The sequence below is a fragment of the Coprinopsis cinerea genome (assembly GCF_000182895.1).
Source record: "Coprinopsis cinerea okayama7#130 chromosome 9 map unlocalized cont3.9, whole genome shotgun sequence".
In the NCBI taxonomy this organism is placed as follows: domain Eukaryota; kingdom Fungi; phylum Basidiomycota; class Agaricomycetes; order Agaricales; family Psathyrellaceae; genus Coprinopsis; species Coprinopsis cinerea.
In genome coordinates, this window is record NW_003307536.1 from 1,166,241 (window position 1) to 1,191,105 (window position 24,865).

Consider the following 24,865-nt stretch of genomic DNA (forward strand, 5'->3'; position numbering starts at 1 on the left):
AACATCTCTGCAAATGGCCCCACGTTAGGTACCCGTTTCGACCTCTCATCGGAGGTTCGAACGCCGAAGTGAGTTCAGGGTCTTGCATTGAGATTACCTTTCTTTGATTAGATCCCACTAAGTAGGACTCAACAGTGACTGCTTTGATGGTAGGCCCCTATTCACAAAAGACTGTTCTTCTCCAATGCCCTTCCCTTGAAACGGTTCAACCTCCTCGCGACGAAATCAAGCAGGGGTCCATCCAATCACAAAGCAACCTTTCGAAGGTCCCATACACTTCAATGTATCACAAAATGCAACCTTCCAGGGTATGTAACAGCGTGATAAACCCAGGACATCCTCGTCAGCATGCACCCGATGACCCGAAACTACCTGACACGGGTTAACGTCATCCCTTTCTCATTACGCCTCGAGGCAAAGGTGGCTTTGCCTCGAGCCCATACACTTCATCACAAGGCTTTAATTACTGCTGTAAAGCTGTCCTAAGCGCCTCCTTACTCGAGCAGGTAGATTAATCTATCGAATGAAATTCAGCCAGGGTTAGGGACTAGAGAACGATGAAGACGCCCAGTAAACTATTATCTTAGCGCGAAGGCGCTTAAAGTGGACGCGCCCATTAACAACGCGCCCGCGTCATGTCAGCATAAGTTAGTCATGTGCATCTTCCCCTCGCGTCTTGCTGCCATTGGCCTCGCGCCCAGTCCGACGGTGCTCGACGGATAGCCCGCATCAACATCCTGTAAAAAACTCTGAAACCGATCCGTCCTCGTCATCTCATGCCGATAACCACGCGGCTCGGATTTTTGAATGGCCCCATGACCCACCAACCAGTCGGATCCGGAAGCGCGCATACAAAGGTCAACCCGCAGGCATGTCCCGGGATGAAGGCCGTCGGCCTCATTCCTTCCTTCGGAAATCGCTGCCGGATGTGCATTGAATGCATTCCTCCGAGTACCCCTCCATTTTTGCATTTTGCAAAAGCATTTTTCCTTGCTTAATGATGTTTGGACCTTCTTGCTCTTCCTGGGGTAGGAAGACCCGGGGGAACCAGATGGCCCGAGCTTCGTTGCCTAAGGAAAACGTACAGGGAAAAAGAGACCAGTGAAGGCCTTCGGGAGCGTGTTTGCAAAGGTCTTGGTCGGAGACACCGTTCGGTACCTTCCTTCCCCAGCGCAGCGCCTGTAAACGCGCAATGAACATTAGAAATCGACGCCACAATCGTCATAGATAAGGGGAGATCCCTGGAGATCCGTCATGCATGGACGTTGCGCAAACGCGGACAAGGGAAGGGACCGAACAGGAATAGCGCTGAATACGTCAGTCCGAATCTTTCCTAGGCTCAGACGTTGGACTCGGTCAGACCCAGGCCCCAACGACAACGCTATCTACAGGGTGAAACCGCGAGCTCGAGCTCTTCCAGTACACGTATAGCCACACGGCGAGGTAGAAAGGACTCGAGAGTTGAAGACAGACAATGGAGTTGGCTCAGAATGGAAGGAAAGAGAATCGAAAGACGCGACCGCTGTGAGAGTACAGGTACATACCACCCGCTCAGTCAGGTCTGCTTTGGGAGGGACAGCGAAGCATGGTTCTTGGTTTGGGGTGCTATTCACAGTAGAACTCCGATCAGGAACAGTAATAGAAAGTTCCCCAAGGAGAGATAAGGAGCATTTCGAAGCCCATGGAGCGATGGAAGCGACTCTAGGTAAGTAAAGTGACTGGAGTTTAACGATGTCGCCATGTCCACCTGATAATCGAAGGTGATTCGACAAGACTCGGTGACGGCCGAGAAGTGGTGTCAGTAGATGCCTCTATAGAACTGCGCTTGAACACGCGCGCGAAGAGCTTGCCCAGGAGAGAACTCGGCCATGCAGTTGTCGGGGCTGTAGTCCATATAGTTGTCTGTAAGGAATCGAGCGGCGCTGATTTAGCTTTTTGGCTATTTCCAGCGCAATGAAGACTTACGGATTGGGTCAGACATTCCCTCAATGAGATCTGTCACAGGGCACGATACCCTTCCGATCGGGCACCCCTCGGATGGCAATCCTTCAGGAGGTGTGTCTTCCACGTAGTCACCTGGTGATAGGCAGCTTCCTTGGAAGGTGTGGTAAAGGCCGAACCAATGTCCCGCTTCGTGAATTGCCGTTTTGCCCTGGCCATAGCCTGCCATTGCCCCACCGGGGACAGAAGAGAAGAGAATCACAATCCCATCGTCGGATGGGTCAGCAGCGTACGATTGAGGAAATGTGGCGTAGCCCAGCAGTCCACTTAGAGCTCCAGTGAATCTGAAGCCATATGTTTGAGACTGTAGTCCTTGGGATAAGAGATATCTTACCCAACAGTGTATATATTGAGGTCCGAGCGACCTCCTCGCCGCAGCTTGGTCTTCATCGCTGTTTGCTGCACGCTGGTAGAGATTAGAACTCATTTTTCGATGAAGGCTAAGACGCTCACGTATTGGGCCCGGCATTCGCAAACCAGTCAGCGTTGACCGTTCTGTCCACTCCTGCGAGGACAAAGTTGAGTCCCGTTTCCACAAATCCTCTGTTTAGAGCATCCACTTGTTGAATGAGCTGCTGGACTCTACACCTGTTAAACGGATTTCATGGGTGATGAAAAAGGACCACATACGGTATGTTCCCGTTTTTTGGAGAGGAATCGGCAGAAATGACGTGGAAATAGACATTAACGGGTTTGGAGGTTGGTTGGAGTTGCCTTCGAGAATGCGAGGAACCGGCAGATGGCTTTACGGTTAAACTGTCGAGCAGAGAACTGCCGTGGAGAATCTGGTCCTCAAGGAAACGCTTTTCAAAGGAGGCAATGAGATCTTGGTCGAGTTCTGTGCATCGTCTGGGGATGGACGTATGAGCTTTAAGATTAAACCAATATCGCCGTTTGGACGCCCACCCTCGAACGATGTGTAGTGATCGACTCTGGAGATACCTGCCAGGAGTCGCGCTCAGCACCACCGGGATCCAGAGCAGTAGCAGGAGCCAGTAAACGCGTCGATGATTAGACATTACAGGCAGAGAGAGATTTCGGGTTTGGTTTCGACAGTATCAAACCGGGATAACATGGTAGCCCTGGGCGGGTGACGCTGCCAGCCTTCATGATTTGAGAAATACTGTCAGCCATTCGACAACAAGTCCCCGTCGACCGCCATTTCTGGTGAATCGCGTTGCCTATTCGTTGGCGTCGTCTCCGAGTCGCGTTAGAGTCGCGTCGAGTTCGTCGCTCGCTGGTCAACCGGTCACCAGTCACTGTGCCAACCAGGCTTTCGGCAAACCCTGTGCCAGCCAATCGGAAGCCGTGAAAAGCGGGGTCCGAATTCGTCCAGGAGCCAAGCATGAACAAACAAGTGACATAGGTCCGCCTGCTGGCAGCGATCGCGTTCTTGTAAAGCATTAACTGGGTTTCCTAGACGGTAAGCACCAACCGTCGGGATCTTCAATCTTCTATATACCTGGCTACAAATCCAGATATCCTCTAATTTGAACAACAATTCACAATGTTGTCGAAACGGATCATTGCTATCGCTCGAGGTCGAGCTCTGTTGAAGCAGAGGACCGTTGGACCCGCTTTTTCGCGGGGTTGGTGCGTTTTTTCCTTGTCGAGCAGCTGTTTATTGGTTTCTGACAATATTCGCAGGGATATCGCCAATGGACATGCTCAACGAGCACAGTTCCATGCATCGAGACTCATTCAGGGTGTGTTTACGCGCCGCATACTCTTCCCCGCTGTTTTCTGACTGGCGGCAATGGAATATGAAGCCGAAACAATCAAGGTCCCACAGATGGCTGAATCTATCAGCGAAGGTACCTTGAAATCGTGGTTGAAGCAGGAGGGAGAGACCGTTGCTGCAGACGAGGAGGTCGCCACCATCGAAACCGACAAGGTAAAAGCAAATTTCCCCAGGTTTAGCTCGCTTTCCCCGAAATTCACCGGTTGTTCCTAAACGTACAGATTGACGTTCAAGTCAACGCGCCAAAGTCCGGCAAGATTGTAAAGTTGTTGGCGAGCGAGGAGGATACCGTTACTGTGGGGCAGGACCTGTTCATTATTGAGCCGGGTGAGGTCGGAGAGAGTACGTGCGCGTTTTTCCCATCTACGCGTGGTTTCTGACTGTTTGGGGCTATGAAGCCGCCGCCCCGCCCCCCGCCAAGGAGCCTGAAGGAACTGCTGCACCCGCACAGGAGACTAAGGATGCCTCGGAACCTGCAGATCAACAAGTAGACAAGAAACTTCCTGCTCCCCCTGCGCCATCACAAGCCGATAAGACGCCTGAAGTGAAAGAGCAGGTTACAAAACCTAAAGAGAAGGAAGATGTGAAGAAGAGCAGTAAAAAGGAGAGCGAGCCTGCCCCCAGACCCGCCGCTGGGTCCCGGACGGAGACCAGGGTGCGTTATCACAGTTTCTCTGGAAGGTTGACGATAAATAACACTCGGAACAGGTCAAGATGTCGCGTATGCGCCTCCGTATCGCCGAGCGTCTCAAGGAGTCCCAGAACGCCGCTGCCTCGTTAACCACCTTCAACGAAATCGACATGTCCTCGCTCATGGAGATGCGCAAGAAGTACAAGGACCAGGTCCTCAAGGAGCATGACGTCAAGCTCGGATTCATGTCTGCCTTTGCCAAGGCCTGCTCTCTCGCCCTCCGGGATATCCCTGCCGCCAACGCCAGCATCGAAGGCGACGAGATCGTCTACCGCGACTACGTCGATTTGAGCGTTGCTGTTGCCACCCCCAAGGGTTTGGTCACTCCCGTCTTGCGAAACGCAGAGTCAATGAACTTCATTGAGATTGAGAGGGAGATTGCTGCTCTTGGCAAGAAGGTACGTGGACGGCTGCAATACCTTGCCCCACCCCCACTTGCTGACTTGCTTCATCTAGGCTCGTGATGGCAAACTCACCCTTGAGGATATGGCCGGCGGTACCTTCACCATGTAAGGATCGAGACATACGTTGTGGAGATTGGCTCTGACTTACCATTTTGCAGCTCGAACGGCGGTGTCTTCGGATCGCTCTTCGGAACCCCTATCATCAACTTGCCTCAGGCTGCTGTGCTCGGTATGCACGCCATCAAGGATAAGCCCGTGGTCGTCGACGGCCAGATCGTCATCCGACCCATCATGGTTGTTGCCCTTACCTACGACCACCGACTGCTCGACGGCAGGGAAGGTGTTACTTTCCTCGGTGCGTTTTCCTCCATTGCCCATTGTATGCCACGTTAGACTGACCATCGTTTCTTCCCTGACAACAGTGAAAGTCAAGGAGTACATTGAAGATCCTAGAAAGATGTTGCTTGCTTAAACGAAATAGGACGATCAATCAATCATCATAACATCTTACATTCCATTCGACTCTAACTCCCCTACTGTTGGGCCCATAGTTGTAATCCTTTCCTGTGTACCGTGAGCGACCACATCTATTTATGTTCCCTAATATCTTCCTCCCTCCACGCTCCTTTAATCTTCTTTCTCTTTTACTAGATTGAATATCACGGACTCTTCGCTCCTTCTCTTAGGGTGTGTATTTGGTTGGAAGCAGGTGTCCACTGGGCTGTGCACCGCTCTCGATTCGGAGTTTGGCCAAGGGCGCTTAAATGGACATAGGCGGTTTCGACTTCTAGGTCAAACTAATCCACGATCGAGGTAGGCTCCCAGCCAGGCGCGGCGGAGCCTGCTAGTGGTAGTGCAGCACGCTCCATCGCCTGAAAGGTGTTTTCGGATTATACCTCCCCCTCAGGCTGGTCTTCGATGGATGCAGTGGGATTCGTTCCCTAGATTAGGCGCCCGTCCTCGAATGGCTAAAGCCAGATTTTCATAGTCGCTCAACAAGGTGTTCAACGAGGGCTAGAATATGGCGGACTGACAGCACATCGGTCATTCTACTGGTCCATAACCTTCCGCCCTCCTAACAAGCATAGTAAATTCCTCCTTTCCTGTCGCTTTGCACAATGCATAAAATTTGGAGTTTGAATCGCTGAGCAAGGTAGCAGGCCTGCAGGATATGTGAGTGACATTGGTTCAGGCGAGTGAAAGAGTACCTACTTGTCGAACTCGATGATATGTCCTTGATCCAGGAGCATGACCTGTTCTCTAATCAGAAGAAACGAACGGATGAAGGAAGACGGTACAAACTCGGTCATAATTAATTACTGTCCGCAATCGATGGGCAATTGTGAAGATCGTGCTCTCTGCGAATTCGCCCCGAATCGTTTTGCCGATCAGCTCGTCCGTCGCATAGTCCACGCTGCATGCTGAATCAGAGGGACACATGGGGGAGGAGATGCTGACCTCGGGCATACCTTGCTGTTGCCTGGCAGACAAGTAAATAGTCGTCACGAGAGACTACTAGGTGAGAGACTACTAGGTCTGTGACTTACCTCGTCCATTATAAGAACTTTCGGACGCTTCAGGATTGCGCGCGCCATACACAACAGTTGTTTCTCTCTGCCGGGTAATTGAACATGGTATTCGGATGTCACGACGGAACCACACTCGAGAGAAGTTGCTTACCCAGTTGAGAAATTTTCTCCCCCTTCAGAAACCGGAAAGTCTAGATCTCGAAATGCATTGGACTCCGGGGTTTCCATGTCGCCTCCAGAAGGTAACAGGTGCACCCGTCGAAGTGCTTCATACTTGGATGCTGTCAACGTTGCAGTATTAATAAAAAAAGATGAACACCTACTATCTCTGCATCCTCATACTGTCCAAAGACATCAAGAGTGGAGCGTAGAGTGCCGCTGAGAATTGTAGGGTCCTCTATGCTGGAGATCAGTACCCGAATACAGTCAAGGGGACGGAATCACCCACGGGGCACGATAGTTATGCGACTGCGGAGGTCAGTAAGACCAATCTTGGAAATGTCGAGCCCGTCGATCAAGATGCGCCCGCTGGTGGGCTGCACAAATCGGAGGAACGAAAGCGCTAGTGTGCTTTTCCCCGAGCCAGTTCTCCCTATGATTCCTACCTGGTGCAACGTTGTTGGAATGGGCGGATCAGACAATGCAGACATCTCTCCTCACCTTCTCCCCTGGCTTGACAGAAAATGATAGCTTATGCAACACGTCGGGAAGGTCAGGCTACGTGCAAGGTTGGTGAACAGCTGAAGTTGGACAGCGGACAAAGAAAAAACTCACCGCATAGCGGATGACAAGATCCTCGACTTTTATTTCGCCTTGGGAAGGCCAAGACGCAGACGGACGAGGTTCAATGAACTCGGCAGGTTCAGGTTTAATCTCGGAGTACTCCTTCACCCTCTCCAGCGCAACCATAGACTGCTCGAGGGAGACAAATTGTCGGACCTATATCGGAGGATATTTAGCTCTTGCCTCTCAGCCCTATAATGGGCAGATGACTTACCATAAACAGGAGGTCGTTCGTGACAGTTGTGGCAAAGGCAAGCGCAAAACCGGCTAGTGAAGCATTGATACCAGGGGTCACAATACACAATAGGGCGGTGACTCCAACAATGACTGAGGAGAGAAGATTGAACCGAACTGCCAGCCATCGATTAACTAGGAGTAGGAGGTGAGTTTCGAGTGCAACACAAAAGATGCGCGCGCACCTGCCCACATCCAATAATAGGGGTTCGAATTCTATAGCTCTGGATTAGCCTCTTCATGCTTTCAGCTTTTAAATGTCAACCGACTCACTGTGTCAACACATTGAATCATTTCCCTTAAAAAGTTTGACGATGCTCCAAACGCCCGAACCACCTGGACACCAGCAATCGTCTCCTCATAGATGGAGTAAAGTGGAGAAGTAGAGATAGAATCTACAAAGAGCATCAGCCAGGATTCCGAGCACAACTTAGTAGACTGAAAGAGTTACTAAGGCGTCTCAGGTCGCGGGAAGTTTGCCCATAGATCTATTGGAGGGTGAATCGAGGCTCTGAACTGCGGAGAATGGGTAAAACCTTTGCAACTTTTCAGCGAGATCAGAATGGTTCCGTATGTGACTGGATATGCTAGACGCTTACCGTTCCAATACAATAGTCCCAAGATGGCAATAGCCACTACAAATGGAGCACCTCCAACGACACTGACAGTTACGATGGTCGTAAGGGCGGATAGCGCTGTGATGATGGTTTGCCCCAGGTTATCCGCAAGTCCGCTGTCGATGCCTGCATTGGCATATAAAGGGTTAGTTGACGGCCTCAAAATGGAATACAGGCCACATAGTACCATCGAAATCTTGACCAAAGCGGTTCAGCAGGCGACCACGCGAGACTGTGTCGTGAAAGCGAATGTCGGCAAACAAGACGGCCTCCAACAGGCCCTTGTAGAGTGCTTGAGAAGCACGGATGGAACCACGGTATAACACGAGCCAACGGGAGATGGTGATGACGAGACCAGAGCAGATTATGGCGGCGTAGACGCTGATATAAAATGATGGATTCTCGCCTGACCCTTCCAAGGCAGATGCCGACCAGTATCTGTCAAAGTCCGATAAGCAATATCGTATGCTGGAAAGGGAAGCAATTTCACCTGAGCCAGTTATTCTCCACGACAGGGACGAGTGCCGCAAGCCCGAACACTAAGCCGAACGAAACCCAGAACCAATCACTTCCACAGGCCCTGAAGAGTGTGATCCATACATCCTTCTTGATGCGCCCAACCTCCCTCTTTTCGTCTTCCACCAGCTGGCGGGGAGATTGTTTCTCTTTCCCCGTGGTCGAGAGAAGGGTTTCTGAATCACTACGTTCGCCCTGGCCGAGGATGTCATTTTCGACCTCTACCAACTGCTTCTTCTCCACGACATCGCTTTCCAGTCCTGTTTCCGAGCCAGTTTGTCCTAGTTTACTCATGGCCCCAGAAGCGATGAAGGCATCTCGGTTGCCCTCGAACATCACATGCCCGTTGTCCAATGCCACGATGTAGACGGCTCTGGTGGCACAGAGTTGGACGTGGTGCGATGCGAGGATCACTGTCCTCCCCTTCATCAGTTCGCCCCTGAGGCACCGGTGGTATATGTGGCGCGCGGTATGGGCGTCGACTTGACGGAGATGGTTAGCATTAGAAACAGTTCTAAAAAAGTCGAGCGGACCTGCAGACAATACGTCATCTAAGAAAAGGATGGAAGCTCGAGAGTAGACAGCACGAGCAAGAGAAACTTGAACGGTGATCAACATGCGTCCCTCAGAAATACCAAACACAATATGCTTCACCTCTAGCCTTCTGTCCGCCTGAGAGATTAACCTGTGTTGAAAGGAGTAAGAAGATGCCGAGATGGGACCTAATATCGTTTGCTACTTACACCACGTTCACCTATTTCTGAGCTGTCCCCGTCCTCTAGGGTCCCTAGATCACTGACGAGAGCACACACCTGCCGAAATATCGGCCAATGTTTAACAGGCTTTAGTAGGAAACTCACCTCAAGTGTCTTCTGATATCGTTCCTCATGGTAAGGCAGTCCAAATAAGATGTTCTCTGCAACTGGTATAAGCTTGGATGACTTGAAGGATACCATATATACCCGCTCACCTTTGATTGACGCATTTCGGAGCCAGGCGACCTGTTAACGAGGTTAGGCTGCTGGAAGTCCATGATGGAGACTCTCCATTGACCTGAGGGACATAGGCGCACATTCCTTCAGTCACCCATTCTTCCTTACTCCAATCAACCATAGACCACGAAGCGATCGAGCCGGGTGGAGAGCGAGGACAGAGCACCTTGCCATGAATGACATCCGCTTCTCCGAGCAAAGCAAGCAGCAACAGCGTCTTTCCGGAGCCTAGCTTGCCGCAGATCAATGAGAGCTCGCCCGGAGGGAACTTGAGGGTAAGGTCGGTGAGCATGAATTTGCTGCGGAGAGTCGCCGAAGGGGACGGCGTGGAATACGATACATTGGATTGGCACTGGGCTTCGGGCCACGTCACAGAGCAGGAGAAAAACCCGATTTCCGTCGTTTGCTCCTCTCGCGGGGGGACGCGGTCAATCTCAACGCCGTTCAAGTACTCTTCAATCCGACGTAGTGAGACCAGGCACTGCGGTCAAATTAGCATAGGAGGACTTGGAGAAGAGAATTCTTACACTTAGAATATTGATTAGGGTTTGGGGTAACCCGTTGAGCGCGTACTTCATGTCCGAGAAGACTGGATAACGGAGTGAGCAATGGAACAAAATTAGAGGAGTAGGCGGTACCAATGATCTGCGGCCGTTCTGGTTAGACATGGGGTTAACGTAGATGCAGAAGGAACGTACGGAGGTGAAAGCAATGGACGGTGTGAGTGGTTGCTGGCGAACGACAGCGAAGTGCCAAAACGCAACTAATGTCACAAGCAGAGGTGAACCGCTCCTTAATCTGGTGTCAGGAGTATCCGAGAGCCAAGGTCGTATCCAAAGCGTACCAGACAGCATTCCAGAACGTCTAGATAAATAGTGACAGTGAGTAAAGTTCAACTGTCCACTCGAGGCACGAACCTCAATCCAAAAGTGTTGTTTTTGGTACATCAACTCTCTCTCCCGGATAGATAATACACGCTTTTCGAAGTGGCGCTCCCAGGCCATGAACTAGGCAGGCAATGTCAAGCGTTAGACATGGGAGGGGATGGCGGAATTCGTACCTTAAGCGTTCGGATGGCCCCCAGGATCTAATAGATTCGCTCTCGTTAAGCACATGGTCAACACACTGAAATCATCCAGCACCTCATTGGTGAGTGTGACACGCTCATCTCGAGCATTCATGAGCTTTTCGCGAACGCCTGAGAATATAAATTCAGGACTTTTGGGTCACATATTCCAGCGAAATGAACTTGCCGACGAAGGTCTTCCCGGCTATGTGATTCAACGGGAGGAGTAGGCAGATTACGGCCAGGCCATAGAAACAAGACACGCCGAGGAGGGTATGCAAAAAGTAAGTACCGACAACGATCTGAACAGGGGAATCTGAAGGTAACGTTTGGTCAGGTTTACTGTTGAATAAAGCAAGGAAAGACTGACCGACGAGGGTGAAAAGTATCCACGCAGTTCCGCTGATGCTATTCACATCCATTGTCATTAGATTCATAACCCGTGCCTTGCTCGACGCATTGCCTTCGCTGTCATTGGATGGTGACGGTTCTGCGATATCCTCATTCTCCCTTTCTTCACCAATGATCGCGTTTTCTGAGCCTGAGGTGACGTCTTTTCGAACGAGAGTTTTGGCGAAAAGAATGGTGTTTACTTGGATTCCAAGTGGTATTTCGATCCTGGTCGTTACGAAGAACCATAACTGGGCTGATACTGTGGACAGCGCGGCGTAAGACGATGGCCTCCAAGTGGTAAAGAGCAATGAGTGCTCACTGATGAAGACGACCGCGTTGGCTGTAAAAAGTCCGAAAGCGTTTGCCCACCCCCAGCCCCTATCTTCTCGTGCAGGGTCACCCTCCAAATACGAAATGAGGTGACGCATGAAGAGTGCAGGGGCGTAAAAGAGAATTGCTGTCGCAGCTGAAATCGAAAGCTGGATAATGAGTGCTGCACTGTTCAAACGAGCCAATTTGTACCCAAGGTCCCAACCTGAGCCTGGACGAGGCTTCCAACCGAGGACTGAGAACGCAAATCTTCCCATTCCATCCTTCATTCGAGAGTAGTTGTACACGGCTCGTAATCTTGCTGGGATGATGGGTAAGTCTCCAATTTCGAAACTTGATGCGAGGTTGCCTAGCCAGACAACTTTTGTCGTGTAAGAGAACACGAGGGTCCCCCACAAAGACGATCCTATGAGCATGGGTCATCGGTACGTTTTCACTTGCCTGAGGACAATTTAATCTCACCAATGCTTCCACATACGTTTTCTTGGTCTGTGTTGGTGATTGACCTCACTGTCTTTGCCGAATACAGGAGCTCGGGTCGGTGGTTCAGCGGCGGGCCTGTCTGGATTGTGGACGCGAGGGCGCAGACTAAGGCATATAAGCCAACGGCGCTATACCAAAGGAGGTGCATGACGCTATCTCCTGGAGTATTATGTCTATCTGGCTCTGATAGAATCGCCGTAAAGAGTAGAGACAAAGCAGCCAAACCGGAAAGGACGGCAAGATGTAAGATAGTTTCGCAATGCGTTTCAGCATCGTCGGTCCATGATGCTCCCGCAGAGAGAGCCAGTGCGTAGAGGGAGAAAGAAAGTTGTAGAGTAGCGCTTAGCAGCTTCTGTGCGTCGTCGCTCGTGACTGTATACCCAACCGCAGCCGCATCCAATGCAGTCGCGAGAGCCAGAAGAATGGCAACAACCATCTTCCGTCTCCTCATCTACATTTCAAGGGTCATGTGCTGGGTTATGTGCCTTGTATAAAGTAAAACCTACGTGTCTCCAGAAATCCTGTTCGCCAATGGCGAATCCATCTATCGTGTCTTCTGGCGTTGTTACGTCGAACGGATCGTGCTTGAGGTCATCATCATCCTCCAGTCGTATTTTCCCCGCGCCGACATCCCTCTTTCCCCGATAGAGTCGAATTGCACTTGTTAATGCGCACATCAGAAGGAAAGTTTTAATCTTCATCTAGTAGCGAACCGTTGGGACCCTCCGAGCCGAGTCCTTAAAAGCAAAAGGCGCTGGGAACTTGAATTCGAGTTTAGGGCGAGGGGTAGGAAAGGAAGTGTCGCTCACCACGAGGTGCCACTGTATGCCCTATAACGTCTGGCAAAACCTCGCGCGAAGACATCAACAACTATCATCCACATGGGTAGATGCTGCTCGACCAAGCGGGCGCTAAATATAACCTGGGCAAGGCTTGGCCTTCTGCCATTTCTTGGCGGGCGCTTAATTGAGTGGCTTCGCGGCGTGCTGAGTTTCTCCAGATCCCACACCTTCTTAGGTAGATAATTATAGATGTTCTTCTTGGAACTGTTTCATATCGAGGTGATGGATCAACTAAATCCTAGATACTCTGCAAGATAGGTGCGAGGGTTGGATTCTGTCTCTTTTGAAACAAGCAGTGAAGGCGCTCGCAGGTTTCGAAGTCCCGCATGGTGGAGCGTTTTTGATGCCAGAAGGTAAGGTGCCTGTACTTATGTCTCAACAGGAGACAAAGAGACGTTCGAAGGCAGAAATTGCGTTTCAGTGTCCGATGACATCGTCAGCCCCGGGGTTCACTCCCAGGGCTCGAGCTTCGGGGAAGGGAGATAAGTATATCCCTTAGTCATAGAGACTACTTTGTCTGTGCATCTGGGACGAGGCCGGTTTACTCTGGTACATTGTTCGTTGTAAGCTTCGGTATGGTTCTCGTGAACTGGAAAGTAGTGGCCCGGGGACAAATGCTGTGCGTATGACTGCGTCCATCTGTATTGTCAACGGGCTGACGAGACCGCTACTTGGTTCTTCCGCCTCTTTGGAGGCGACTGGAGAAGAATGCGCAGTACGTCAAGTAAAACTCATCGGAAGGCGGTGCCCTTTAAGGAAATTTGAAAGGAGAAAGAATTCCAGCGCTAAAAGAAGGGCCGCTTGAATGGAGGAGGTAACCACAAGGTACATTGAACGGCCCGAGTGAATCACTTGACTTTGCCTTACTTATAATTAGAAGGAGTCTCGGCTCTGGAGGTACCTGCTTCACGAAGAGCGGATACGCATTGCGGCGTATCCGATGACCCATGCGGAACCTTGCCATTTCACCAGGAATGTGACGCTGGAGTAGGATGCACATTTCACACTCAGATGCAGTACCGGTTTCACCGAGCACAAGAATTCCTTCGCTGAATCTAGACGCCGTGACCACCAAGGCCATCCAGCCCCACTCTCCGACGTGGTCGGTTAAAAGTCGTCGGGTATAACGCCGACAGCGTATACTTATCGCTAGCGCCGATTTACAAAAATTGTGCGAGTTAGCATCGCCTTAGACACAGGACAAGGGGCCCGGTGATGGAACCGAAGAGATTGGTGTGTTCATCCCCTTCCTCGCGTTTCACGGCTTTCTTAGACCGGCTCCCATGTGCCTTGACGATCCTGAGAAGCCTGAGAAGCCATAGGGCCTACTGGGCGCTTAATCTCGTGAGCGCCCGAGTAACCGCCCGGTCGCAAGTGGATTCCGCGGACTGGGAGGAATCAGTTTTTTTTTTCCAACACATTATCAGAGCTACAGCGAGATTATGGAGAACTTGCAGCGTGTGGGCAATGGTGATAGTCAGCGTACCAGGACTGACTTAGGTCGGAAGGTAGAACATTAGAACTCAGCAAACTCAGCCAAGGTGGGCCTTCGCACTGGCAAACCCTGTCGTCGAGATGACGGCGGAGAGAACGCCTGGTGCCATGGCCCATCATCTCCACCATGGAGTATCCAAAACTCAGAACGTGAGTTTCCTGCCTCCTTGGAGCCTATTTCTGCGCAACTAACGACATAAATACTGATATCGTTTCATACGTCACTTGTGCGACTAGAGTGGTTCACCTGGAGCACCACAGTCTTAGACACGGTCATTTGGTGGTCAGACAATGAATGATTGCTCATATAGACGCAGACCTCGAAGCCAGAAACCATTCCCCAAGGCCTAAGCTACCACTATGGCAACCTGCAACCGGAACGTCCCTGCCAAAGGCATTCCCTACTTCACTCCAGCGCAGGACCCTCCTGCAGGTACCGCGTTCGATCCCCAGCCAAGCGGAGCACACCAGCCGAAGATATTCAACCCCTTGAGGATTCGCGGTGTAGAGTTCCAGAACAGGATTTGGGTATGCTTATTGGGGAGCCAATAGGGACCAACATATGCTCACCGACACATGACAGGTTTCGCCCATGTGTCAATATTCTGCTGAGAATGGCAAATTCACTCCCTGGCATATGGCTCACTGTTCGTTGTTCTTCTGTATTCCTATACCTGTCAAGGCCGTCTGATGGTGTTATGCAGTGGGAGGAATCTTCACTCGAGGACCTGGGTTAACCATGATCGAAGCAACCGCCGTACTCCCCAACGGTCGTATCACTCCTGAAGATGCTGGGATCTGGTCTGACGAACACATCAAACCTCTCCAAGACGTTGTCACATTCTGCCACTCCCAGAGCCAAAATATCGGCATCCAGCTCGCCCACGCGGGCAGGAAAGCGTCTACGGTAGCGCCCTGGATCTCCGGTGCACCCACAGCTTCCAAAGAAGTTGGAGGCTGGCCAGATGACGTCTGGGCACCCTCTGCAATCCCGTACTCGGAGGATTACCCTCATCCCAAGGAGCTTACCAAGGAGGGTATAAAGGGTATCATCCAAGCTTTTGCCGATGGCGCTAAGAGAGCGCTCAAAGCTGGGTTCGACGTCATCGAGATTCACTCGGCACATGGCTATCTCCTCAGTGAATTCCTCAGCCCTGTCAGCAACAAAAGAACCGACGAATATGGCGGTAGCTTCGAAAATCGAACCCGGCTTCTCATTGAGATTGTTGATACCGTGCGGTCCATCATCCCCGAAGAGATGCCGCTCTTTGTCAGGTGAGTTCTCTTGATAGCATGTTCGCTCCTGCAAAGGAAAGAAATGGAATCTAACGGAAGTTCTGTCCAGGGTTTCCGCTACGGAGTGGCTGGAAGAAAGTATGCCCAATGAACCGTCCTGGAAATCCGAGGATACAGTCCGCCTGGCCCCAATCCTGTACGAACACGGAGTCGACCTTCTCGACGTGTCCTCTGGCGGCAATCATCCGAAACAGAAGATCAAGGGCGGGCCAGCCTATCAAGCCCCTTTTGCGAGAGACGTGATGCAATCCATCGGCGCTCGGAGTTTCTTCCCTTCTAACGTCAAGGACAAGTCTACCAGCAATGGCGGTCGTCTTCCTCGCCTCCTAGTCTCGACGGTGGGGGCCATTACTACCGCACAAGTAGCTGAAGCGTTGCTGTTGGCCAGCGCGGACGTTATATTTGTGGGTCGCCAGTTCCAGCGCCATCCCGGTACCGTTTGGCAATGGGCCGACGAATTATCCGACGGAAGCAAGGATATTCAGATCCAGCTTCCAGGCCAGATTCGTTGGGGGTTCCAAGGACGGGGTGCCAGGACCAGCGACGGGAAGGAAGACCACAGTCACCCTGAAGTGGAGAGTTGCAAGACGAAAGTGGGAAGCTGCAAGGTTTAGGAGATTGATAATGGATTGTTCAATGCACTACCCAGTTAGTGAGGATGTCAACGCCAAAACGTAGTTTATTCCACAATGGTACTGCTCCTATCACACACTTGGCAGGACTTGAAAAGGGAAAGCATGGTCTAAGCCCGCATTTCGATTTCGGTAAATAAATATGGGCGTCGATGTTGTACATGTCGGTAGTGTATCTGCTCTAATATTCGAAGACGTTACAATCGCACCAATACAGAAGAGGAGTAGGAGTCCAAGAAGATAAAAAGAAAGAGAAGAAAAGTGGGAAGAACACAAGACCAGCCACGAAGAAAAATACATGAGAATGCAAATTGAAACAATATCATGGCAACAATGAATTTGAAAGCTCGACGAGGGGAACAGAAAACAGCCGACTCCCCTTTGTGTAGGAGGTAACCCATCAACCCAACCTTCTGAACTTCGAAAGCAGTAGTTGAGCACTGCACCGAATGGGGCGAGGTAACACATCTGCTTCCGAACCAAAGCAGGTTGAACAGATGCGCTGCTTCCTAGACAAAGTGTTAGTAGCGAAGCGCGGCCCGGTTTCCAGGAAGCCAGTGCCATCCACGACGTCGGGTGATCGACCATTTCCATCTCAATGGACACGCAAGGTCGCATTGGAAGGTGAGTCGGGGCCCCACGCGATGGGTACACAGGTCCCGAGAAACATGGGCGGGTAGGTGGGTGGATGAGGATGGCGGGTCATGAGTGATGATAAGAAAAAAAAAGAAAATGTTTCATATTCAGTCATAATGTTCATTGGCTTGCAACTTGACGGGACTACGAATATACTTGACAAAGGCTTGATGTTGGATATTGAGGAATATAGGGGCCTGTCTTCAGACGCTTAAGGGATATGGGCGAGGGTATGGTGCCTCCTGGCACGGGGCGGAAGACCATGACGAGGCGAAAGCGGTGGACTGGGAGGTCGTTCTTCTGGTGCATTGTCCTCTTCGCTTTCCGATGTCGACGACGTCTTCTTGCTGTAGGGTTTCTTCATTGGCGGTCGGACTATGCGGAACTTCTGACTACTGCCATTGGGTGTGGGCGGGGCTTGAGGCGGTGCGGGAGCGGGATGGTGGTGGACGATCCATTCTCGGTTAGGCGGTACCGTTGCACGTTGCGAGCGAGGACTTGTCGGAGACGAGTGGCTTGAACGTGGTGGTGGGCTCGTTGATCCTGTGATTGCATTCATTCGGCGTAATTCCTGTTCCGCGAGGAGGAGGTTTTCCATCAGCCTTGCGTAACTCGGGTGGGCCGGCGACGACCTCAGCTTAGCCTCTCGGTATTTCTTGATAGCCAAGTTGAGGTCGTCGGCATCGTAGGTCTTCCTGAACCGATCCTGAAGCGCATTGGCGTACATCAGGATGCATGTTACTTTGTCACGATGGTGGGGAGGGGGAAGCTCGAGCGTTTGTTCGTAAGCCCGAACAGCCTCGTTGAGGTCAGTGATGCTGGACGTGCGTTCGTAACGCTCAAGCAGGGCGTCTGCCAAATTGGAGAGGAACGCCGATCGACCTGGATGTAGGGGGGAAGCGGATTGGAGGACCTTGCGATAATGAATCAGAGCCTCGTTCAGATCATTGAGGTCACGGCGATGGCGAGAGCGAGCGAGGAGTGCGTTGCCAAGATTGCTGAGAGTGAATGGGTCACAAGGGATAGGATAGGACCTGGACGCCCGTTGGAGATGGGCCACAGCCTGGTCCATGTCCTGAGGATCCTTCAAACGCCTGAACCTCTCCCACAGACCCATGCCGAGGCTGTTGAGCCATTTAACCTCGCTAGGGTCGTTAACCGTCCTGCTAAACACCAACGCTTTGTATAGCTCAATCAATTCATCGAGGTCCTTCTGTTGCTTGTAGCGGTTAAAGCGGGCCCATAGAGAGATGGCGAGATCCGACATGGAATCACGATGAACGGGGTCGAGGTTGAGCGATTTTCGGTATGATTGGATAGCCTGGTCAAGATACTTCAGTTCCCCGGTCATTTCAAACGCAGTCCACACTGTTGAGCCGAGTTGGTGCAACGCTTCGACCGTAACTTCGTTCCTCGCTTCCAAAATCGATACTTCTTCTTTGGCGTTGACCAGGGCGACTGATAGCAGGATTTCTGCATGCTGAGGATTCTTGGAACCTCCGAGTCGAAGATAAGAGAGAATGTTGGTGGTAATGGCGTGAAGGACCTCGGCACGTTGCGCGCCGTCTTCTTTCGAAATCTTGTCCAAGGATTCCCGCAGCTCGTCGATCTGCTTCTTCAAGTCTTCTGGTGTCCTCCTCTTCTCCCGGACATGTTTGTAACGCAGGAAAACGGTATCTTATTCCCAACATCAGCTTCTACACCAATTAAAGGCTCTGAATCCACTTACCGCCCTCTGTGTGCAATTCGTGGTGCTTGAACACTCGTTCCAGAAGCTCGGGTTCCTCGAGAGATACCTTATCCGACTGACATGGAAACATTGTCAACTTGTGGACAGTTAGTGAGCGCCCAAGAAGCTTACTTGTTTCATAATTGCACACCAATCTCTGTCATGGGAGACGACAACTCTTGCGTTACCGTCCTGTAGGATATGATGATCAATTATTGTAAGTCAAACCTAACTATAAGTATCACGTACCATCGTAAGCAGGCGTCTATTGATCATATCCGATGGGTGTCCACGACGCTAGTCACACAAAAGATAAGCTTTCGACAAGGCAGTGACAAGGAGTTACACTCACGAAGCCACTCTCCATAGGACCAGCGCCATCCGCTGGGGCAGCCGTCGAGATAGTCTCCTTTCGCGGACTGATGGTGAACATTTTGACGATGGTGCAGTCATTCCTGGACGCCGGGTTCCACGCGTCAGATGCGCTGACAGCGGCCTTTGCAAATCCCCTTGTGTCCCAGACGTAGGCACTGCGGCCGTCGATAGTCTTCGTCTCTGCAAACTTGAGGATACTTCCTGCTCCCTCCGCAACGACGACTGCGTTTGCCCAGAATGGCGCTGTGAGAGTTGATGTAACCAGGCGGATCTCGACCTTCTCTCCAATTTCACGCTCGAGATTTCGTTGATAGATACCCCAGTTCCCTGCATTCTGAGAGATGTACTCTTGGAATCTTGACAGGTCCATGAGTTCGGTAGAGACTGCGCCTTGAGGGAACACGAGAACCGCAGCCTCGCTGTTGGCATCACACTGGAAGGCAAGTCCGCTGTTCGCAATCGGAATTAGACAAAGGCGAGGTAATGAAAACGCAAGACCGACTTACCCGAGGGCTTGGTCATCTCGCACTTGCTTCAGAGAGTGGCTGGCGACATAGCTCTTGGGTGGAAAGTCTTGATACTTGCACGTGTCCAGGGCGCTTAGCGGAGGATGAAGAACCGAAAAGTAATGCGGAAGTTCCGTTGGGGCCGTGATGTTGAAACAGCGCTGGATCTTGCCACTTCCCGAGATGAAACACACGTCCCCAACCCTCAAGCCGGCGGGTATGGCGAGTGGATAGCCAAGTGCCTTGGGGAATAGTTGCCGTTCATAGATGTCAACACTCCAGTGTGGTGGCGTAGGGCGTCCAATAGGGCCGAAAGCAGGTGTCTGGGGGCAAAATCGATCAATTTCGGACTAATGGGCTGCGAGGATGACAACACTCACTGTGAGCCGAAGTTTCTTGCTCATGGGTTCATCTTGGTGATAACGAAGGATCAGGTGCCATTTTGGGGTCGAAATGACGAAAATCACACACCTTCAAGCGCCGAAACGTGAGATAGCGATCTTCTTGGGGGTCCGTACACAGAACGGTCTGCGGGCTGCTCGTTGCGGTTGTATGCCATGGGATGCACCTGATAACCGCCGATCAAGACGGTAGGTAAGGCGTTAAACGAGTACCGACAGCTTGCATAAATGAATAACTCACGATGTCGTGATGGGCGTCTGTGGCATAACACGAGGATGAGTGGCCTTGCGTCAAAGAGAGAAATGGCTCCACGTACCTCGAGCCGGTGGCGACATTGTCCTAACTTCTGGCCCTGGTCCTCCCCTCTCCAACCTACCTTCTTTTGTATGGTCGACAGGAGGGTCGTCCAAAAATAACGTTGAACTAAGAGCGCCCGTAGTGGCCATAAGCGGCACTCCTTCGTGATGACGAGTGATATCCACATACCGAGCTGAGGAGGTAGGCGCTCGATTCAGATGACATGTGGCCAATGAGAACTCCCTATGTTTCCCCTTTTGAGCCGCTGAAAACCTGGGTTCCTCGGGGTGCATCTGCAAACAGAGCCAGGATCCAATGAATGCCCGATTGGTACCGAAACCTGTGGCTTGAGCGTTCTCGTACCTCTGCGGTGGAGTCTTGGCGGGTTATCGAGGGACTTCGCTGGTCGTAGGTCTGCATGGCTGATTTGGATGGATCGATGGTGAAACTGAGCTGCAGGTTGTGTTGACGATGTGCGGTGGCTTGCAAACGTGTCGTGATCGTCGGTGGTCGTCGTTGGACGTCGGGGACAGGGCGGGACGACGACGGGAGCAAAGGGACGTAGTGGGAGAAAAGAGAGGGGGAAGGTGGTGTCAACGAGGGAAGAAAGGGCAATCCACCCAGAGGAAGCGCTCGGCCGTCGCCATTTGAAATTATTTCATCATTTAAAGCCCCGAACGGTGCCATACTACCACTGGCCCATCACCGGATTTGATCCACACCACTCTTTATTTAACGCCATCGAAGCGCCCAATTCTCATACGGCTTACACGTTGTTCGTGCATTTTACTGCGTCTAGGGTTCGTGTATACAACGTTTAGTCTAGTGACTCCATAACTGCCCGCGAACATTCTGTCATCCCGTTTCAGGGTTTTCCATTCCAGCGTGGAGCGTGATTCGCCGGCCAAACACGGAGCTTTGTTTGTAGCGTCTGGCGCCAAGCGGGCGCTTATCGGGCCTGACTCACCCCTTTTGTCCCCATCAGCGTTAATTTTTTCCCTGCCACGTCGTGGGTAGCCGCTAATAAAGCGCTGGTCCCAATGTCACCGCGATGGGCGGCCGGATGGTGCTATTCGTCCTGTGACCTTGATATCGTTGGCAACGGCCCTACCGAGCGCTAAATAGCCGTGAATGTAATTGCATGGAAGGAACAATCTGCCTATCCTTATCAGTGACTTGAATCAATAGCATTAATTTGAGGGCAAGGGGGACCATGGCATGGCACGGCCTCGCTGCGCAAGGACCCCTGTTTGAGTATCAGCGTCTAATCCTATATGCTTCTGAGGCTGAGTCTGGACAAAACTGTGATTGCCTACGTCAGGTGCCTAGCTTAGAGTTTCAACATCGATCGCGAATGGAATGAACTTCGAAGGGCCGGGGAGCATGGATAATATGAGCGACAGAAGGGTACGTCACGTAAGGAGAGCCTGAGCACGGAGATCAGGGTGCTAGACTAGGTGTGCGGGTATTCATAGCGCACGAAGGAACCGAGTGAACGTTCCCTCAGGGCTGACGTTCAAGAAGGTTACGATGGACCAGGCGCCCACTGTGGAAGGGGGGACATGCTTCACGCCTGATGATAGTTAGCAGTTCTATCGCCAACGAACCTGATCCTAGAATGTGCTAGAGTCCGAATCGATGAACGATGTCGGGAGTAATGGCTCTGAGCAAAAGAGCCGAGACTTGGGGAGACAGGTGTAAAATGTGTCTGGAAAAGCTTCTCGTGAGATAGGACAACTTGAACGACGTATTCAATGGCTTATTTCCTCCTGATGCTTTCACGGCTATTCATATGTCGCGCATCGGCACAACTTGCCCTCGTAGGAGCGATAGCAATCAGTGGAGAAAGCTCAAGTGAGAACTGACATCTATCGCTCGTTCCAGACGTTGTGGTTCATGAGATATAATAGATTATTTTGTAGGTGTCGCTTGCAGGGATATCGGTGGATGGGAGAGCAGCTGAGTTGAGTGGCGGAGTACAGGAGATGCGTCGGAGTGCAGACCGTTTCTCCGAGTTGCATCCAGGTCAAAAGTCCGACAGACTGCAACAAAATATCGCTGCTCTGGTTCACCAGAGTTGGTATATAGCTGGAGAGGAAGCCCTAGGGAGTTTATAATGCAGTAAAAGGCGGTAGGACGTAGGCTTGGGGAGCGTGCGCACGGACTTATTACTAGATTTAGGCGTTGTTCCCACATTGTGCCAGCATCCACGCTCCCGGCCAACGGTCCTTCCCCTTTGATTTTCAGAATTTCGACCGTTTGGTTGGGCGTCCTCAGTAGAACTTTGGCCCGAGCACAGAGAACGTGTTCGAGCGGCGATCTTTGACATCGAATCCGACAACGCGGTTGTAGTCGCCCAAGAGCGGACCTTGGAGCAAGTCTGAGCGGCGACGAGTCGGAAACTCGCAGTTTAAGTCGGAGTGAGCATTTTTCCTACTCATCCAGCAAGTCCAGTTCCCTTGCCGCTCACTGTCTTTACCGACGCTGACGACAATGATTACCTGCAGCGACGACAAAGCTACCTTTTTACGACCTGTGCTCATCGCCAGGACCCTGTCGACCCTAATTTACTGTATGTCTCACTCTCAACAAGCCACCGATTTCTAACAAACCGTGTCGCGAAGAGCCACTCAACGTAGACGCGATTGCGGGTTCAATGGCTGAGCAGAATAAAGCGCCTTCTGGGCCTCAGGAACAACCCTATCATCCACCGCCACCACCTCCAGCAGTCCAGGTCCCTTATCCACAACCTTACGGCGGTCCCTACCCACCACCACCCGGGGCTGCGCCTTACCCTCCAGGCCCCTATTTCGCTTATCCTCCTGCACCAGCAGACGGCAGTCACGCCGAAAACGGTCAGAATGGTGTTCCTCCAGGTCCTTACATGATGTTCGGACCACCGGGTGTCGTTTACTACCCTCAACCACCCCAGGGCCAAGGTACGCCAGTGATTACCTTCCGTCAAGGGCATGTATTGACTGGTTGCATAGCCCTGGCCACGCCCCCTGTGGGCGCTGCAGGTGCAGCAGCGGTTACGAAGCCAAAGCGCAAGCAAGTGAAGATGGCTGTACGTACATTTCCGCCTGCCATACCACGAATATGATCATTCATCTCGTCTCAGTGTACCAACTGTGCCGCCGCGTGCAAACGTTGCGATGAGAACCGGCCTTGTGAACGTTGTCAGAAGTATGGCATCTCGGACAGCTGCGTGGACGGTCAACGTAAAGAACGCAAGAAGGGAATCAAACGCGGTCCGTACAAGCGGAAGAACAAGTCGACATCGGAAAGTCCTTCGTTCCAAGGTAAAGAGATCCACCACACTTCCTCCAATAACTCTGACCTTGACGTAGGTGACTGGCCCTCATCAGGTACACAAGCCCCTGCATCCGCCCCTCCCGCTGCCGCTCCTCCAGCCGGAGCCGCCATTCATGCTGTTCCCGGTTTCGCTCCTCCCGAAGGCTACTACCCCGCAATTCTTTATCCGCCGCCTCCATACCTTCCTCATCCTCCTGAAGGTCAACCTGGGGCAGAAGGCTCGCCCCCTCACCCGCCACCTGGTCAGCCGCCGATGATGCCATACTATATCCATCCCGGAGGATACCCTCCCTATTACCCTATGTATCCGCCACACATGGCTCCCCCTCCGCCAGGGTCTGTTTCAGCCCCTGCTGCTGCTCCTGCCGTTCAAAACGGCACTCAGGAGCAACCTCAAACGGTCAACCCTTCAGATACGTCCAAGAAGGACGATGCAGCACCCGACGCAAACGGTGCCGACGCGAACGGGAAGAAACGGCCACGCAATTCCAAGGGTGGGGAGGCCTCCAAGAATAAACGGGCAAAGACTGCCCGCAACGGCAAGGACAAGGACGACGACGACGACTCGACTTCGGAGACAGAAGGCCCGGCAAATGGGCCACCTTAATTTTATCATCCTCGTGTTATGTCTTCTGCTCGTTCTTGTGAGTGTGCATGTTATAAATCTTCTTCCATTCACACTTAATCTTGGTTTTGCCTTTATCCGTATGCCCAACCCTTGAATCGATAATGTCCTTCATTCCCACTCCCCTGGCGCTTCATGAATGTCCGCATAACAACCACCGACAGGCAATCTACAATCTCCCCCGATCGAATAGACCAACACCTCTTTCGTGGTTATCCGTTAACGTCGTCAACGATTTCGTCACATAGACGCCGGCCTTGGCCTAGGTTCGTCGACCACCTCTTGGACCAGACTTTCCAATCCAAGGTTTCATTTCATATCCACACCACACCCAACCCCGGTTTCCTTTTTTCTTGTTTTTACTTTTTCGGGGTGTCCACTGGCTTTTTGACCTTCAACTGGGCCCTATCTTGGGTCGCTGTCAGAGCTGTGCTCGTTGTGGACCCGGTTGTTGCTCGTCAAATGACCTTAGGTTATCCCGACTTGTATGTGACAATCCGTATTACCTTGCCGCCGTTATGGTCTGATTATATCTGCTGTTTCTCCACTCTCATGCTGCTTTCTCATCCCTCTCTTATTCACGATCTATTTATGTGTTTTGACGCTTTGAAGTACATTTTTATTCTCTAGTAGTCTCCCAGTGACCCTTGTTGATTTCAACCGCTGGTGATACTCCTTTTCTTGTTATGCATGATTTGTATGATTGCTTCGAGCTCCTCCGTGTCGTCTCCGTCTATCTTGTTATGTTGTATTCCGTCGTGGCCTGCTAGCAGGAAGGTGATGATTGCGTTTTTCATCGCTGATATCTCGTTCTTGTTGTACTTGTAGTCGTAACCCATATATACAATCTGTTGGAAGAAAGAAAGACTATTCCTCGTGTAACCAAGATCCTTGACGAATGCATGGCCTTCTCCTGGACAGCGTAGGACGTGATTT

At 51.6% G+C, this 24,865-nt stretch overlaps 7 protein-coding genes across 7 annotated transcripts; 3 read left to right on the plus strand and 4 right to left on the minus strand.

The window, feature by feature from the left end:
* Positions 1 to 1,798: 1,798 nt before the first annotated feature.
* CC1G_07688 (metalloprotease) lies at positions 1,799 to 3,020 on the minus strand (the record flags this gene model as incomplete). The annotated part of the gene is made up of 6 exons (XM_001832249.2): positions 1,799 to 1,902; positions 1,966 to 2,285; positions 2,336 to 2,407; positions 2,455 to 2,583; positions 2,632 to 2,850; positions 2,908 to 3,020. 6 exons carry the CDS (start codon positions 3,018 to 3,020, stop codon positions 1,799 to 1,801), a joined length of 957 nt encoding a protein of 318 aa, XP_001832301.2.
* A 392-nt stretch (positions 3,021 to 3,412) lies between these two features.
* On the plus strand, positions 3,413 to 5,509 carry CC1G_07689 (dihydrolipoamide succinyltransferase). Its single transcript, XM_001832250.2, has 9 exons — positions 3,413 to 3,594; positions 3,649 to 3,707; positions 3,771 to 3,895; positions 3,964 to 4,084; positions 4,141 to 4,397; positions 4,451 to 4,831; positions 4,890 to 4,942; positions 4,996 to 5,192; positions 5,260 to 5,509. Exons 1-9 carry the CDS (start codon positions 3,509 to 3,511, stop codon positions 5,307 to 5,309), a joined length of 1,329 nt encoding a protein of 442 aa, XP_001832302.2. The 5' UTR covers positions 3,413 to 3,508; the 3' UTR covers positions 5,310 to 5,509.
* A 372-nt stretch (positions 5,510 to 5,881) lies between these two features.
* Positions 5,882 to 12,481, minus strand: CC1G_07690 (ATP-dependent bile acid transporter; the record flags this gene model as incomplete). The annotated part of the gene is made up of 36 exons (XM_001832251.2): positions 5,882 to 5,999; positions 6,050 to 6,090; positions 6,140 to 6,251; positions 6,307 to 6,317; positions 6,385 to 6,451; positions 6,518 to 6,639; positions 6,690 to 6,763; positions 6,815 to 6,971; positions 7,027 to 7,083; positions 7,141 to 7,305; positions 7,364 to 7,518; positions 7,569 to 7,599; positions 7,657 to 7,778; positions 7,835 to 7,871; positions 7,920 to 7,927; positions 7,983 to 8,126; positions 8,188 to 8,438; positions 8,491 to 8,998; positions 9,050 to 9,115; positions 9,171 to 9,201; positions 9,260 to 9,328; positions 9,377 to 9,432; positions 9,487 to 9,517; positions 9,570 to 9,989; positions 10,036 to 10,097; positions 10,147 to 10,153; positions 10,207 to 10,300; positions 10,353 to 10,372; positions 10,426 to 10,515; positions 10,569 to 10,595; positions 10,651 to 10,706; positions 10,867 to 10,890; positions 10,945 to 11,226; positions 11,287 to 11,703; positions 11,760 to 12,231; positions 12,287 to 12,481. 36 exons carry the CDS (start codon positions 12,479 to 12,481, stop codon positions 5,882 to 5,884), a joined length of 4,599 nt encoding a protein of 1,532 aa, XP_001832303.2.
* Positions 12,482 to 14,476: 1,995 nt separating this feature from the next.
* Positions 14,477 to 16,114, plus strand: CC1G_07691 (NADPH dehydrogenase; the record flags this gene model as incomplete). The annotated part of the gene is made up of 4 exons (XM_001832252.2): positions 14,477 to 14,644; positions 14,700 to 14,763; positions 14,821 to 15,391; positions 15,462 to 16,114. 4 exons carry the CDS (start codon positions 14,477 to 14,479, stop codon positions 16,024 to 16,026), a joined length of 1,368 nt encoding a protein of 455 aa, XP_001832304.1. The 3' UTR covers positions 16,027 to 16,114.
* A 777-nt stretch (positions 16,115 to 16,891) lies between these two features.
* Positions 16,892 to 20,409, minus strand: CC1G_07692 (hypothetical protein; the record flags this gene model as incomplete). Its single annotated transcript, XM_001832253.2, has 12 exons — positions 16,892 to 18,357; positions 18,410 to 18,485; positions 18,542 to 18,601; positions 18,659 to 18,706; positions 18,762 to 19,233; positions 19,291 to 19,613; positions 19,671 to 19,702; positions 19,762 to 19,858; positions 19,933 to 19,949; positions 20,009 to 20,115; positions 20,179 to 20,282; positions 20,353 to 20,409. 12 exons carry the CDS (start codon positions 20,407 to 20,409, stop codon positions 16,892 to 16,894), a joined length of 2,859 nt encoding a protein of 952 aa, XP_001832305.2.
* Positions 20,410 to 22,645: 2,236 nt separating this feature from the next.
* Positions 22,646 to 24,602, plus strand: CC1G_07693 (hypothetical protein; the record flags this gene model as incomplete). Its single annotated transcript, XM_001832254.2, has 5 exons — positions 22,646 to 22,928; positions 22,980 to 23,056; positions 23,111 to 23,291; positions 23,340 to 23,948; positions 24,094 to 24,602. The coding sequence occupies 4 exons, from the start codon at positions 22,646 to 22,648 to the stop codon at positions 23,909 to 23,911; spliced, it is 1,113 nt and encodes a 370-aa protein (XP_001832306.2). The 3' UTR covers positions 23,912 to 23,948; positions 24,094 to 24,602.
* Positions 24,586 to 24,768, minus strand: CC1G_15175 (hypothetical protein; the record flags this gene model as incomplete). The annotated part of the gene is made up of 1 exon (XM_002910490.1): positions 24,586 to 24,768. The coding sequence occupies one exon, from the start codon at positions 24,766 to 24,768 to the stop codon at positions 24,586 to 24,588; it is 183 nt and encodes a 60-aa protein (XP_002910536.1).
* Positions 24,769 to 24,865: the final 97 nt, after the last annotated feature.